The 16,966-nt window shown below is 40.7% G+C and overlaps 1 protein-coding gene across 2 annotated transcripts; it reads right to left on the bottom strand.

Moving 5' to 3' along the window:
* Window positions 1–24: 24 nt before the first annotated feature.
* LOC113163202 (cysteine/serine-rich nuclear protein 3-like) lies at window positions 25–8,645 on the bottom strand. Of its 2 annotated transcripts, none has more exons than XM_026361594.1 (5): window positions 8,314–8,645; window positions 6,088–6,261; window positions 5,210–5,466; window positions 4,767–5,078; window positions 25–2,649 (listed from the first exon to the last, which is right to left on the bottom strand). In XM_026361594.1, exons 1-5 carry the CDS (start codon window positions 8,366–8,368, stop codon window positions 1,585–1,587), a joined length of 1,863 nt encoding a protein of 620 aa, XP_026217379.1. In that variant the 5' UTR covers window positions 8,369–8,645; the 3' UTR covers window positions 25–1,584. The 2 variants fall into 2 exon arrangements, with proteins under 2 accessions (XP_026217379.1, XP_026217378.1); XM_026361593.1 differs by having other exon boundaries at window positions 4,782–5,078.
* Window positions 8,646–16,966: the final 8,321 nt, after the last annotated feature.

Genomic DNA, 16,966 nt, shown 5'->3' with positions numbered 1-16,966 from the left:
AGAACACAAAGAACATTTGGCCCCCAGTTCCCGGCAGTATAGAGATAAAGTTCATTTCTCCGACACAAGCCTGAACCTGGAAAAAGTGCAGTTTTATCACATCGTTCACATGGCTGTAAAATGATAAATGACATGCACAGACGCTTCGGCGCACACGTGCGGAGATTGTGAAATTACTGACAAGCAGCATTTGATGCACAAAGCACTGAAACAGAGAACTGTGGTCGAGTGTTTGTAGTGGCAGCCATCAGTAATCTTTACTCTTCAGTAGTTTAGCTTTTTGAAGGTCCTGATCTGTCAGCGTGTCCTTTAAGTCGTGGTGCGTTCACGTTATTGTCATTTGGACTGTGGGTTGAAACGAGTGCAAGCTGCTGTCATCAGCATTCTAATATCCTCACAATGCTGATGCTTAGCATACACTTTACCCTCATCTTTCTCTTTATTTAGCACGTTAGCATGCCAACGTTTGCTAATTAAAGTGACTGTCATGCATTCTGCAATTGTTTGACCCTAATATTGCATAAAAGAAATAACAGTGATGTGCTAGATGAGATGTTACAGTACATTTTGCAGTGAAGCAGTGGACACTTGATGTTGCTAACGTACAGTAACGTATACAGCTGCCTATTTAGACTGCTTGGGTTCCCAGCACTGCTTCCGTTTAGGGGCTATGACACACACGCATACACTCACACACAAAACAATTAGATGTAAAAAGCAATGCCAAAAAGCTCTCTGCACATTCATTTAGTCATGTGATCTGTTAATATAAAAATATTTATTATAGCCACTTTAAGGGATGTGGAGTTGTTGAGATTCCCTCTGTGAGGTACATACATGTGAGGTACTTAGAGCCAAGATGAGTAATTGATGCTGAGAGGGGCACCTTTGATTAATTTGGCTGAAGGGCAGGGGCTTGTGCCCCCAGCGCCCGCCCCTTCTGCAAGTGCCCGAACGCGTGAGTACCAAATTTGAAGCAATCAGTTCAACAGAGCACAAAAAGGAACCTTCAGCATGACGTGTAACCCATGAACACGTGGGCTGATGTTTGTCAGCGACATCATTTATCATTTTACAGTTTGTGTAAGCCTTGAAACATCTAAGGTAAACCGAACACATGCTTTACAGACAGGCATTTAAGAACAGTTAGCAGCAACAGTGAGACGACAGCACAATGGAAAAGAGTGAAATAATACAAGCACCTCAAAATCTTTCATATTTGTCATAGGTGTCAGTCACAACCAGAAAACATGCTCTAATGATCTGACTTCATAACAAGGCAGAAATGATCCTCCATATTGTTAGAAGTAACTGAAACACAATGATTTTGTTTTTGTTTTTTTTATAACTGTATATTCTTCTATCTAAACCAACATTCTTAGAAAGGTTTAGAGACAAACTGAGCTAAAATTAGGTCACCTCGCTGAACCTCCTGTGTCAAAATCTGTGGGAGTGATTCTCTCTTTGGAAGCGCACTTATCAAGAATAAATCTACTCTAATGGTTGAAGGTCACAATTCTTGAATAAAGATTTCCAAATATCATCTGAACGCTCTCTAAAGCGTTTGAATCATCAAACGCCGTCTTAGCGCGACGTGTCTGTCGGAGCAGGCGAAGCCTCCTGCTTTTGCAGTCCCGGCTGCTCCTGTAATGGCTCTCTTATTTCCACAGACCCAGCTGAAGCCTCAGTCTGTGAGTCATGATCGCCTGGATTGTTCTGGAGGTCTGTGGAGGGTGGCTGTTCGTCGCTTGCACCAGCAGGGGCAGCGTTAGTCTCACGGGGGTCTACATGTGAGCGAGTTTGAGGTGTCAGGGACTCTGTGGGTTTGGGGAATGTTTGGCAGTGGAGTTGTGTGTTTATTTCCGACTTCAGTGCGGTTTCCACTGTGGGCAGCGTGGGCGTGACGGCGACACTTTCACTGAGGAAAGCAGCAGTGTCATTCACAGAGCTGTCTACTGGGTACGGGCTGTGAAACGGGCGACTGAGGCTCATGAGTGTGTTGTTAGAGTAACTCAAAACTGAAGGAAGTGGCACCGAGTAGGGTGGAGGACTCGTTCCATGTAGTGAACAATCCCAATCTTCCTCCTCTTCCTCGTCTTCATCTTCGTCATCCTCCTCCCCTTCCTCTTCCTCGTCTTCTTCATCCTCCTCATCCTCTTCTCCCTCTTCAGGGTCGATTGTTTCCAAGCTGTGTGTGCTGCAGTCAGACAGCCCGCTGCAGACACTGCTGCCATCCTCATCCTCCTCGTAAGCTTCATCATCCTCCTCCTCTTCTTCATCTTCTTCCTCGTCGTCGTCCTCTTCTTCTTCCTCTTCTTCATCTAGATGTAAATCTGTCTCGCCTGTGTTCTGGAGGTGCATGATGGGAATGTGCGGTGTGCTACTCATCAGTGGAAACTGCAGGTTCGGCTGCTGTTGCTGCTGGACCAAGGAGGAGTCGCCATGGTAACCGTTGCCATTGGTTACAAGCTGCTGCTCCAACGGCTGCTGCTGCTGATGCCGCTGCTCCTCGCGGGTCTTCTCCAACTCCAGCTTCATGATGGTGTGCAGGAAGTGGGTGCGCACCCGGACCGGGTTGAACTCCAGGCGTCCCGTAGTGTTGCTGCAGCCTTCCTTTGTGCAGCCACAAGGGAAGGACATGCGGTCCACCTGCAGACAAACATACTAATGAAGCACTGTGTGGAACAGCAGTAGCACATGTAAACTCAGCTCAGAGCTGCTCATGTTTGAAGCAAAACAGCAGATTCAAATGTTATTAATACTATTGCACACCTTCTTAACCTTAACTTAAATTTTACTGACTGAAAGATTACATCACACCCATCACAATCCATTGGTTGCAAATATCCTCCTAAATTTAATGATTCATAAAGCTAAAAATAAGACTGCTTGTCTAATTAAAAAGGTCTATTTAAAATATGTTTGTTTCATTTACCAGAAAAAAGCTTTAAGCTGAGCAGTGGTGTGCACAGACCTTCAGAGGGAGGGCATGATAGGCACCAGGCCCCTTGGAAAATAGTAGATGGGTATACTTGCTGCATTCTTAAATTCATATCTGAAAACTCCTATTGAAAAAAACTGTGGGGATACCACTCAAAAAGGGGATAAAACTGTTTTTGCATGCAATCGTGGAAAAATACGAGACATACTATTGATGGCATGTAGCCAATCAATCAATCAACTTTACTGTCCACGGGGGGCAATTATTTTTGTAGACATGACACAGGGGCCATAATCTCCAGAGTTCACCAGACTGATAGCGGAGGGTAGAAAAGAGTGTTTGAGTCTGTTGGTTCTGGCTCGTGGCTGCTAAAGAGAGAACCAGAGGGAAACACATGGAACTCAGAGTGTAGCGGCTGGGAGCTGTCAGACAGGATCGACTGTACCTTGTTCAGCAGCTGCTTCCTATGGAGGTCAGACAGGCTGCTAAATGGAGATCCAATGATGTTGCTACAACCTTTAACCATTCAATGAACTTTGCTGTTTAACACTGACTGAGCCAAACCAACAGAAAGACAGATCTGTAAAAAACATGTCATCAAAGTTCTGTCAGCCTGAAACTGCCGTCATAGAACAAAAAGACATTGTTGTCTTTTCTTGCTGAGCATGTTTGTATTTTGTTCAAATTTTGGTGCCTAGGTATTTAATTCTTCTTTGCATCATCCACACTTGACTCAGGTGGTATATGCTCCACTATCCTGTAGGCCTTCCTATCACGCACTACACTTGAACTCTACAAAATGTAAAGACACTAGATTTTACGTGATGCTAGCATATTTTTTTTACCTTTACGAGATATTGTAAGGATTTCTGGGATGTTTGTTATTTTTGACGATACACAAGCGTCCACTGTGTCGGCTACAACAAATCCCATGCATATAGAAGAGAACAGCTTTTGAATAGCTGTCCTGTAGTGATCACTATGTATGAAAGGGTTGACTGTTTCTGCAGCTTGGCCATTTATTACAGTGCTGACAGAACCTGCTGCATTACGACTAAAATCATTACACATGTCCTTAGTTTTAGTTACATTCAGCTCAAGGTAAGATTCAGAGCAGCATTTTAAAAATTCATCTACCACACAACCGCTAGACAACTCGTCATTGTTCAGCAGGCTGACTATCACTGTGCCATCTGCAAATTTCAAGATATGACCATTTTGAAACCAGCTGATGAAGTCGTTTGTGTATAAGATGTATTAGAGAGGAGAGAGAACACAGCCCTGTGGTGAACCAGCTGATACTGTGGATACTGTGGTCTGGTCTGAGAAGTAACCATTCATGTAGCTAGATAGGCTCATGAAGTTAGTCAACCCAGCTTGCAAACGTAAGCAGTAACTCCCACTAGACATCATTTTCATTCTTCATGTTATTTCAACACAGGCTGAGTCATCAGCAGCTCCTGCACTGCAACTCACAGCGTCGAGTAGACTCAGTATCTCTGCTGTATCTCTACTTCCAACTGGAAAACTTCTCCGGACGACATAATCGGGAGGAATGTTTAAAGTCGCTTGAAGTGATATTTCTGTTAAAATACTGAATGTTGAATGATATTACGCTTATCAAACTCCCACGTTGTCAGTCAATATTATAGTGTCACTGCAGAAAAAAACCCAAATTTCAAACAAATAAAAACGCTGCTTAGATGGTAAGCAGTATTATAGTACATATTTTTAATTCCTAGCAGAATTGACTTTGAATGCTAGTTAACCTTTAAAGTTCTGCACATCCACACATTAACACTTTAGTATTATAGATGGGCCTCACCACAGTTCCATTTACCTGGCACTTAATGCCGGCCAGGCTGCAAGCACAGGTCTCTGGGTCACATATCCCCCGGCATCGGCACCCACACTCCTCTCGAGACACGCGTAGGGCTCGCAGCTCATGCTTCTCCTCTACATCGATGCGTCGGACCCCTGAGGCACGGAGTAGGGCCCGGCGCCTCCTGGTAGTTAAAGGCTGAAGGAAGAAGTAATCGTCCACCTCCGTGTTGTCTACATCCAGGTCATCTTCAGAAATGTCGTCAAGTGTCATGGAATCCGCCTCCACAGATGACACAGTGCCATTCTTAGTCAGCTGAAGGACAGAAAAAGTCCATTAAATTAAGACTGGCCCATGAATGTATGCCTACACATACATTTGGACCCTAAGGATAAATATGAAAAACTGAAAAGAACTGCAAAACATGTCTAATACTATGCACTGACTTTAAGTTTGATGGCATTCAGTTTCTCCTCTTTGAGATGATCTATCAGCATGTTGCGATGGCTCCTTTTCTGCTCCATGGCAAACTCCCTCAGGGTGAAGCACTTCACCCCACTGTGACGTGGTGACATCCCCAGTGTGCTGCCACCCTGTGTGGGCACACTGGTGAAACCTTGCCGCCGGTTGAAGTAGTACACTGTCACACTCTCAAAATGCACGTTGTGGCCTCGCAGTCGTTTTGACTGCTGCTGAAGAGACGCTGAGATCAAGACAAAGGTGGGAAACATTTAAGTCTACTCTTTAATTAGTGCTTTCAAATTCTACTAAATACTAGTTAAAGCGACACTTTGTTAAACTGACTCAAATTATAGGAACGGTTTAATAAAGTCAACATTGTGACACAGAAATTTCTATCTGACATTTGCTACCATCTGCTGCTGGTTACACAAGACCAGATAAGGTTGTTCAACAGCAAAACCAGACTAGATTATTATTTTACATTAGCAGTGTCAGTAGGTTTGAGAGGGACAAAGAGTTGTGTGTCATCAGCATAGAGGCTGAACTGTATGTCACAATCCCATAATTTGACCCAGTGGCAACATACCCACTGTACATGACAGAAATGGTCCCAAAAATGATCCCTGGGGTACACCACACAAAGGAGGGCAGAAATTAAACTGCATCTCATAAAACTAGGTCTACTATGTATTACAAGCCTATTGGCATACATGCTTAGACCATTGTGGACCATTATCTATATGTATATAACCTTTTTTTGAAGGTTTATCTAACTTTATCTTGGTTCAACTAAATGTGTGTGCTTCCACATTACACCAAAGCACACTAGCTGAGGTTGAGCAGTGTGCTAGTGTGATCTTACAGTCCAGCAGTCCAGAAGGGACAGGGTGATTGAGACTATCACTGCTGTTGCCGCTGTCGCTGCAGGAAACCTCATCATCATCAGACCCCTGGAGGGAGAGGTAAGGGGACGGACCCTCTTCAAGCTTCCTCTTCAGGATCCCACTCATCATGTGGCTCCTCCCACTGGTCACACCTACAGAAAAGGATAAAAGTTTATGGATGACCATACAGTCAAACAAGACACATACTTCTAAGTTAACAAACTCAAACAATGGACATTCAGAACTGACCACCAAACACTAGCATATTTAAGGGTGAGGTTGTCATGGAATTACATTCATCAGCATTCATCATAAAACTCTTTAGCATAGTATGTGCAAAACAACAAGTGTGACTCACTTTCTGCTTTTGCCAAATCACACAGCCCATTCATTCTGCCTTCCTCCTGATTATTTTTAAATTCTATATTTTCTAACACCAATAGGCAGAGAAAGAAACCACAGTGGAATATTTAACTCAACAGCTCAACAGACACATATGGACAACAGGAACACATAACATTCATGTGTAAATATGCCACAATCATGTTCAGATGATGTCACATTTGTGTTTATAATCTGTGGGTTTTAAATTATTTTCCCCCCAGACTTGAATAAAATCAGACTTTAATTAAATCAACATTATTCTATGCATTATATGTGCATATGTAGTTTGCTTAAATTGTAGTGCACCCCATGGAAAACTGAAATACCTTATTTATTCTGTCTTGTGCTGTTCTAATCATGAGATTCAACAGCTTAATCACACAGCTTGTATAATTCTGAGTTGCCAGTAGTATGGGCAAATATGTACTGTATATTACTGCAATATACTGTTTCTAAGGAAACAGTATATTGCATAATACTTAAAAATGTTAAAATGTTTGGAAATGATAAAGACCCTGTCATCCTCAATCATTCTGATTGGACTGGACGGGACAATAAAATGACTAATTTCAATACTTCCATATTTATCTTTGATTTCATCAATTACGTCAGTCAACCATGAACTGAACGACCACTCAGTTCTGCAGAATTTAACACAAAACACAACAAGCAGCTGACAGGAGGTGAAATCACTAGTGAATTATCTGAAGTTGTATTATTGAAGAAGTGGAAGGTCGACTCTGTCAAATTCCGCTAGTACTGAATTATAATTTTACCCAATGCAGGTCAATGAATAGCTTGCAAGACATATTAAGGTAATTTAGGATGTTTTATGCAAATCGAGACACCACAGCATTATGTTTTGTTAGGTGACCTTGCCAAATTTTGGGATTCTTCAAAAGTAGAGACTGAATTATGTCAAATGAAGTGTGGAGCTCATTAGGATTTTGATGAACTGATATTTTCTTCCCATTGGTTGATTGGGTGGAAAATTGAACTCTTGCGATAAGAGATAATTTGTACACATGCTAAGTTCTCTCCCATATGTGATAAAGGCTGGTGATATAAGGAAGTGTGGCAGCCCTTTGCACTTTGTCTAAACTTCCATTTCAAATGTATAAAACTGTTGAGCTGACTGCTCGAACTGGTAGAGGATTACATCATATGCAGCAGAGCTGAATGCTGGGCCAAGCTTTTTCTTTCTGACTGGCTTTGTCTGCCTTCTCCTTCTCTGAATACCTACTGCTGTACATATCTTCCTCTGTGATTTATCTTTTTCTGCCTTACGTTTGTTTACACATCTATTTTTTTTATATAACATCTTTGTTTGTTTTTTTCAAATGTATATATATATATATATATATATATATATATATATTTCTTATTCTTATTATTCCCCTTCCCAACCTCCCTGTTATTCAGCCTTTTTTCTTTTGCTGTTCAGGAAAAAACTGCAAGAACATCCAGATGTGTAGTAGCAGACACTGAACACATCACAGCACATAGCATCTTTCCATATATTTGAGTTGCTTTTTTTTTTTTTGGAAAGGGGAGGGGGGTGAGGGTCCTGGAGGATTTCCTGTGCTGCCTCTTTCACCTAAACATCCCTGGTCGAGCTCTCATGACCGATGCCATTTGGAGCACCAACCAAACCTGCACTCACACATGTGTGCATGCACAGCCTCCCAGTCCCCATGCATATCTCAAACACCAACAGGGGAATTCTTATTGACAAATGTAAATCTGCATCATCCTATGACATGATTAATCTCACTGCCTGTGTTTCTGCGTGCATGTGTATGTGTTTGACCATCACTGACCTGTTTCCTTGGCTTGCCTTTGGTTTCCAGGAAGTCCTCGACTCTCCTCCTGCATCACACTCTGTTCACCAGCAGCAGCCAAACATCCCCATGTGTCGTGATGATGCAGTGAGCGCTGCCATGATGCCCGCTCTCTCTCTCTCTCACTCTTTCCAGCAGCCTCTGGCTCTATTGTGCAGCACTGAGCACCCCTGCCTCTGTCACTATCTTATGCGTTCTCCCTCTGCACCCTCATCCTATGCTCATACTGTCAGCTCTCTCGCTGTCTGATTCTCCCCTGCTCTGCACCCACCTTGCTTTATCTCTCTCTCTCTCTCTCTCTGTCTCTCTCCCTCCTCACAAAGACTCGTTAGCTCGATACTGCTGCTGGCTGGTGCGCTGGAGCTTGACTGAGGTGAAGCAAGCCCTTCGAGATCACAGAAAGAATGGATGTGATGGGGTGGGGGTGGAAAGTGTAGTTTCTGCCATGTGAAAAACCTCTTTTCCACAGTTTTTAGGAGAATTAGTGGCACACAGTTCCAGTATTAAACTGGGTTTCCTAAATGGAAGCAGTCTGATTCTCCTCGTTTTCATAACGTGACCTCTCAGGTGATATCCGGTTTTCCGTTCCCAGCAACACTTTATTTCTCCCACTAATACATTTTCAGGGTATTTATAATGCAAATGTAATGTGGTTTCTGCTTTGAAATGTTCACCCTTTTTGTTTTTGTAATGCTCATTTGAAATTTAAATTGATACCAGAGAGAAATGATCAGAGGAAAAACAGACAATGACTAGGAAATCAATTTTTTTTATGGTGTGTTTGCACCGAAACATATTTTAAAAGTGGCTACATTCACTGATATATAGCTAATACAAATACAGAAACAGGTCTCTACTACAGAATCATCTGATTTAAATGAACTTAAAGCGTCATTTTATGCTTTTTTTAGGTGTAGTATTTTATCCAAACAAATATTTTTGAGCGCTCCTCAGAGAATACAAGAGGAAAAGGCAGTATTTACCAGCGGAGTGAGATTTTCAGCTTTCTTCTCCATTTTAATTTGATTGCTTAACAAATTAATTAACATATTGATCATTTACATTCACTGCATCTATGTTTTGATGTCCATCAACTTTATAACATTAGTACCCAAACTACACTAGTTCCCTCTAATTAAGACATGATGCTAAAAAGGTGGTTGCTACTCTTCTAGCTAATGCTTATTAACATCAGCCTATTTAGCCACTGTTTTAACTAGCTTTTTATTCTCCATTACAACTGGGCATATACCACATTTAACTGTGGAATAACTGACATACAAAAATATTCTTAAAGTTTATAAATAGAGTTATGTTTCAGTGAAGTACATTTTGCTGTAGCTAAGGTCAGCTAAGGCAAGCTAACTAGAAATCATCATATATAGCTTTAGCTGTTAAATGTTAAATCTCCTGCTCAGATTTTTTTAATATTAACATGAATTTGAGATTATAATAACTTTATTTAACCAGTAAAGAGTCACATTGATATAATGGTCAAAAGATAATAGTAACAGACTTAAACCAAGTAGCCTATAAGTTTGACAGAGAGCTTGCAGCGATGAGGAATATATTACCTTTAATTATATCTATTTACTTTAATTATTATCTGCCAAACAGATTAAAACATAGTTTTGATGGAGTCTGCTTCATAAACAGTCAGTCCTTTTAAGTAACCTGCAGATCTGGAGTAAGTGGTGTGTGTTACCCTTCATCATGGGAACAGGAGGACGTGGGTAGAAATCATCACCAACAGGCGATGATCTGTTTCCTTCTGTGAGAACCAGGAAGTGTTGAGCAGCTCCTCTCCGATTGATCCAGTCTGAGAATTAATTGACTTCCAATCCTGCAGATCACAACCACCTGAGTGATGAATGTGTCTGTGTCTTTATGTTGCCTGTTCTGCTTTCTGCTGCTCAGATCTCTGTTAGATCCCAACCTCACTCTGTTAAAGTCACTAGGAGCTGTAAAGGTGTCAGGGTTTGGGTTGGTTTGGTGGGCTTTGCTATATCTAGGTAGGTCGACATTAAGCTGAGATCTTACAGATAGGACTTGTAGCTAATAGGAGGTGTGTGGCGTTGATCTGATCAAACACAGGGACAGACTGGGCAGAGAGCATAGAAAGCATGTCATGTACAGAAGTCACACCATGTTCCAAACTGTCACAATCAGCACAATACACTGTTTTATTATAACAACCACTTCAATTACTGGTGACATTTACAATTATAACCTCTCAGTCAACAGTTTTAATTCAGCATGAGACATGCAAGTGACTTGAATGTAGGAAAACAGGCTGTTTTCTTGCCACACTGCTTCTATTTGTGTCTCATATACAACTCAAAGCTACACAAATCTCGTCCCATCCTCCGTATTCAAACAAAATGTGTCCTTCAGTCACAGAAAAGTAATTAACACGTACCAATTTTTAAACCAAATGAAATAGTGCAGCACTATTTACACGTGTCCACGGTGTGGGAGATGATGCATAAAATCCGTTTGTTCTGTTTATCACTGAAGTGAAACTGAGCAGAAAACCATCAGACTGTAGCATCATTCACAATCCTCGACTTTTTTCCTAAACTGTGTTCTCTCTATTAACAAAAATCACATGGTGTCTTATTTATGAAACTATTGATTATATTTCCCACAAGTTTTGTATTTGTGTTTTGCACTATAATCTACACCTATCTGTGTTAATGCAGCTTGAAAATACTGGATTGTTTTTCATTTTAATCGTTTGGTTTTTGAGCTTGATACAAAAAGTCAGTCACTCATCTTCAGCCGGTGTATAGTGGCTTTCTTTGTTGTCATGTGGACAGTAAGATGTTCCATAAATCTGGTGCAATTATAGAAATAGCTGGTTTTTATATTGTAAAAATACCAAACATATGTCACAGATGCAGTGCTTTTAAAGTTTAACATCAAAAATACAACATTTCTTTTCAAAGTATGTGGCCAACCACCCAACCCCCACTCACGAGCCCCTAAACGCTGTTGCTATAGCAATGCTGGACCCTGAATGTTCAGTCTTCCTGTTATGTTGGTGCCTGGTTGAAAAATATCAGGAATAAAGCTACCGAGAGCCTTAGCCTTGAGTTTGCATGTGCTGTGCACAAAGAGTATGCTACAGTAATTCAGCTTCATCGGTCACCATAATGTTTTTTTTTTTTTCCTTGCTTTTGAAATGCAGCACAGCGGATGAGAAAGGAAACCTTGTGGACTTCCTGGATTAATTTTAAAGCATCACGACCAGCTCGAAAATCCATTTCCATTTCATTCTGGAATCTTTTACGGTGAAATAATACGGTGAAAAATGAATAAATGCAGTGATCTGCCAGCTGATAATTCTCCTGCTCTGTCCCTGCAGCGAGGAGCTTCATTAATTAGAGTAACGGATGATTAAAAATGACTGAAGGTTGTGTTGCGCCGTGGTGCTGTTTGCTAAAATGGAACCACTGGTGTGTGGAGTTCAATCACACATCAAGTACATATGCTCACACTAAGTGTTTCAGATTTTACACAAAAAAACGAGTGTGAATGAAACATTGAGGTACTGTATATTAAGTTATCACAATTACTACAACAATTAATACCTGACCTTCACTCCAGGAGGGTTGTCTTTTCTTTCTTTCTATTTTTTTTTTACTATGCTCTGAATCACCCTGTTTTCTCCGGGCAAAGATGGAGTGCCAATGTGCTGGAGAGACAGAGTGATCCTTCCAATCAGCTTCCATGGCAACGGGCCATGAGAGAGGGAGGCAGGGAGGTTGGGGTGGTGGTGGTGGAGTCAGAGGAGGAGGCAGCTAGAGGGGTTGTGGGAAGGCGGGGGCTGGGATGTGGCAGCTCCTATAATGCTGAAGCACGAGGGGAAGGCTGGAAGAGGTCTGCTTTTTCACAACAAGAGAACAAGTGTGGGTGTGTGTGTGTGTGTATGTGTGTGTCTGCTCGGAAATTTGAACAATGGATGCGGTTGAGAAAAATGAAAAATAAATATCTGCACCGGCACATTTATGGCTTGAATATGTCAGTGTTGATGTGGCTATAAGGTTCCTAGAGGACACTGTAAGCATATGTTCATGTTTATGTGGCTCAGGTTATTAAGACTCACCTTCTCCACAATGTATCCTGCAATGAATCATGAACACAACTTACCAAAATCCTGGAATAAAGACCCAAACAATGACAAACACTGGCAATCATTGTGAGGACTTTACTATTAATCATTAATTAATTAATGAAGGCTGCACTGTGTCAATTGTAGCTGCTGGAGCGCTAGTAGTGACCTTTCTGAACATCTGCTGACAACTGTCCTGCAAGAGCCAGCCAGTGGTGTAGGAGGAATATTTGTGTAGGTCCCATTAATAGCACATTGTCACAGTACTCCATTAGAAGTGAAAGTGTTGCATTTAAAACATTGTGTTATTTCTTCAAATTCAGCCCTTCAGGCCAAGAAACACACAAACAGACTACAGACACATGAAATGAAGAAGAACTGATTAGGAAGAGGCTCAACATGACAGTGGAGACACAGAATGTAACTGCAGGTCATTTGTAGAACCACTTTCCTATTTTCTAGTCCTGGGGACCATTTTCTCTTTATCCATCTGTGCAAGCAGCAGATTACTTTAGTGTTCAATTTATAGTGTGTGGTGTTGTGAGTTAATGCTGGTTTAAGTACTTAAGAGAACTGAACTGAGAAGATTCTAGGAGCTGCTAAACTACTTTACCATGATGGCCACCAGGGGGAGTTCCTGGCCAGTGACACCATGCTTTCACTGTACATTTTGCTTTAGCTTGAGTCATGAGCCCATTATTAAATCCCAGCCCTTGTCCAGACCTGCTGCCTGGTCCACGGTAATTGTTTCCCCTGGGACCCAGACGAATGGCTTAGCTGCCGGGCTGCACCGTGACCCACAGATCTGTGTGTGTGTGTGTGTGTGTGTGTGTGTGTGTGTCTATCATTGTAAGGACCAGCATGAATTTTTAACCCTTCGATGGAGGACATTTTTACAAAGTGAGGACATTTAAACCAGTCCTCACAATAAGGTGGTTAAAGAGCAATTTTGGGGTTAAGAGTAGGTTTTAGGGTTAGGGTTAGTACAGGTATAATTTTAATAAATTTAAAACTGAATCTGGGGGCTAGGGAATGCATTATGTCAATAAGTGTCCTCACACTGAGTGCCATACAAAACTGTGTGTGTGTGTGTGTTTAAGTGACAAAGAAAGGATGGGTGAAGGGAGTTTTCTTGTGTCAGGCATTTTGATTGCAGTATTTTTAGCTAAATTGACATGTAGAAAGAGTCATGTAAAAAAAAAAAACAAACAACAAAAAAAAAAAAAACAAGGAAATGGAGGTTTCTCTAATGTCCAACGTCCAGTTCAGTTCTTAAAAGAATGATGGCATAGAGCAAATAGCTCCCACAGCCTTTCTTCTAGTAAACTCTCTTTACTTTTGCATGTACATAGGCAGATCATTGCGCGGTGAGTTTTTTTTTTCCCACCTGTATCCACCACTCTGACTTTGTGCCATGAATATTTCCTCTCATGTTGTTCCATTCAGCCGTAATTAACGCATCAATGATTCATTGTCCTATTGTTGGCATCACTTCGGGAACATTTTGACACGAACGCTGGAGATTAGCGCAAACAGAGCTGTACAAAACTGTGGCAATAAATGTAAAATTAATTAGCACGTTTTTCTATTGTATACATTAGTGTTGTTTACTTTAAAGTCTGTAAATACTATTTTGAAAGGGAAATATCATATCCGAGCAAATGTTATATTTAATTATATTACTCACGTCACTTAAACAAAGGTGGGTGATAATTAGCTAACAGTAGCTTGTTACCAAATGTTGATTAGTGATCATTAGTTTCAGGGTCACTATGGTCAGTATTATTAGGGCAAAAGTGACAAACTACATCTAATTAGCTCAAGTTAACCCAACATCTTAAGACATAAATCTAAATAAAACTTTTTTTTTTTTTCACCAGCCCTTGCTTTGCTGCTGCAACATGAATACACCTTAATTCACCTTGGTTTGTATTTCATGTACTTCATAATTTGTTTTCTGAATCTGTTTCTGTTACATTTAATGCCAGTTAGTATTCATCACCAACCTTTCCACTTCAGACAAGCAAAAACAATTCCTTCCTTAGTAATATTTCCAGAATTTAGATAATTTCTACCTTTTACGCCTTTACGTCACTGGGCTTCTAATACTATTTTTAATGAGTACACATACATTTGGGTTAAGGTGTAACTTTTCTGAAACCAAAACTGAAACAGCAGAAACACTGAGAAGGTAAAATTTTATGAGGTTGCTGAAGCTACATTTTTGTTCTGAAAGCACGACATCAGCACCAATGATGTGTTTCCATGTAGTGAACAGCAGGGGGCAGACTTGTCATTGAACACAAATGACATGCTGGGGATCCTGAGGGGCCCTTCAGATAGCACTATAAAGACAATAATATCATGCAGCCACATGTGACAGCATATTTTTATGTTAAGTCATATTTCATGATGAATTTCACAATATATATGAAAATGACAGTAAAAACTATAATAGGAGATTATACTGCACATTATTTACCATTTTCTGAAAACCACCAGTAGCATGTACAGAGCCTGCTGTGTTTCCTCTGGTTATATTAAACATTTCTTTTCAACCACAAAGTAAATTAGATTTGTTTTTTAAGTGCGTCGACCTAGAAGTCCATGGTAAGACCTGTAGAACCTGCAGAGTCTAGTTTCCTAACAGAGGAACCCCTTTTCCAGTGCAGAGCACTTTTATCTTTTACTGTAGTTTTGTGCTCCCTTTAAACCAGAGAACGATGTTGCAACCAGCTGTGATGAATGGGGAAAAGAGGAGATGGTCATTTTTTCCTACTCAGAAGAGGAGGAGGTGGCTGAGAACTGGTCAGGAGAGCAGATGGCATCTCCGTCTGTCTGATCTGTTTAAAGAACGCCACAGGCAAAGCCCCAAGTCAAACAAGCCAACTACACAGCCTGGGATGATCTCAGTGCTTCCACTCTTGCTTTGCACTCTGAAGATATAAAGATTTAATCTTTACTCTGAACCTACTCAAAAGACTTTTCCTAGAATTAGCAAACAGCCCACCCTGTTCACCTCTGCTGTTCTTATTACAGTTAAACTATAATAAACTATTTTTGGGAATCAAACTATGATGCTCAAAGTCAATCCACTCTGCTCAGCCATGCATTTATAAGTCTTATGATATCACAGTAGAAGAAGCTACAAAACCTTATCAGTCAAGCAGAAAGCATAGACCTTCTCACTCAAACACCTTTGGAAGGGAGTATCTCTACACTGTAGTTTGTGTCACTGAAACCTTAACAGCACGTCTCCACATTAAGATAATGTTAAACCTACACACTGCAGCTTTACATTCAACAAAGCATGCATTAAACCACAAGACATCTGTGCATATGCATGTGTTTGAAGGGGCATTAAAAAGTGATGGACATGTAGATCTACACACGTATAGTTAATTGCTCTATATAAACATTTCCATTGTATGTTTTGTTCCTGGTTGTGTTGTTGCTTTTCATAGTTTGGTTTTCTGAATGCCGCACCGATGTTATTAAGTTGGTGAAGCTGTTTTCTTAATTTGATTGTGTTTTGTCTATTTGCATGTTTGCATGCACTGAGCTCTCAGGGCCACCGGATGACAACGTGGATTGATTCCATTTTATGTATCACACACATTTTTATTACAATAACATTTATAATAATGAAATAAACAAATTTATAACGAAAACATCTTTTTATTATTTAAAAAGATAGATTTTATTTGTATGTATTTTTCATCATTCATGGAGGAGTGCAGCTTCCCGTGGCCTGTGATAGATTCTCAGCTCTTCTCAGCCACTGTATTATTGAGAACTGTCATGTGAAAAGCTTCTCAGTTAGAAATAACATGACCCCTGTCAACAGCTGTACTTCTTGATGAACTGAATGATGACATGTTGTATGAGTTGTAGTTTTAACTACAAGTGTTTACCAGCCCGTGGGAGAAAAACACTACCTTTCAGTAAAGTAATAAACATCTAGCATCAGCAAAATACAGCCTCAGTTTGAACACTGCAACCAGATAAGGTGTTATATAGTCTAGAGGGTGGATACCAGACCCATAACAGGACCTGCCAGTAACTGAGGGTTTGGACAGAAATCTGGACACTATGTTTGGGTTCAGCAGACCGATGTTTTGACCTGTAGGTCTCTCAAGCACAAGCAACATGTTAGAAAAACTCTTAAATGGTTTCGACACAAAATACAGAAATGTGCTTGTTGGGTTCAGGTCGGGTTCAACCACCACACTGTTGAGCTTGAGTTGGGATTAGAAATATGAAATATACAGTCAGCTCTGTACCAATAGTCTGCAGTTTAACCTGCAAATGTTGCCTGCAGAAGAAAGGTGTAGGAAGAGATAACAGATCAGAACCACACAATAATAACCTGAAGTGGAAAACGATAAAGAAATCTCTAAATTCATAATGATATGAACTAAGCAGTGAAACAAAGAGTCAGAGTTGCTCTTTGTGACCTTAAAAGACTCCTGTGTATGCACTGTTTTCACTGATTGTAGACCAGACTGTCTCTACCGT

The sequence above is a fragment of the Anabas testudineus genome, chromosome 2 (genome assembly GCF_900324465.2).
Source record: "Anabas testudineus chromosome 2, fAnaTes1.2, whole genome shotgun sequence".
NCBI classification, from domain to species: domain Eukaryota; kingdom Metazoa; phylum Chordata; class Actinopteri; order Anabantiformes; family Anabantidae; genus Anabas; species Anabas testudineus.
The sequence above is the reverse complement of the archived record's forward strand: the minus strand, read 5'-3'. Positions and strand labels throughout refer to the sequence as shown.

Excerpts from the sequence above, each read along its gene's own strand:
- LOC113163202 (XM_026361594.1), bottom strand. The coding sequence starts at position 8,368 with ATGCAGGAGGAGAGTCGAGGACTTCCTGGAAACCAAAGGCAAGCCAAG. Across the intron at positions 6,262-8,313 it reads AAGGCAAGCCAAGGAAACAG|GTGTGACCAGTGGGAGGAGC; the intron begins GTCAGTGATGGT and ends CCTTTTCTGTAG. Across the intron at positions 5,467-6,087 it reads CCCTTCTGGACTGCTGGACT|CGTCTCTTCAGCAGCAGTCA; the intron begins GTAAGATCACAC and ends TCTTGATCTCAG.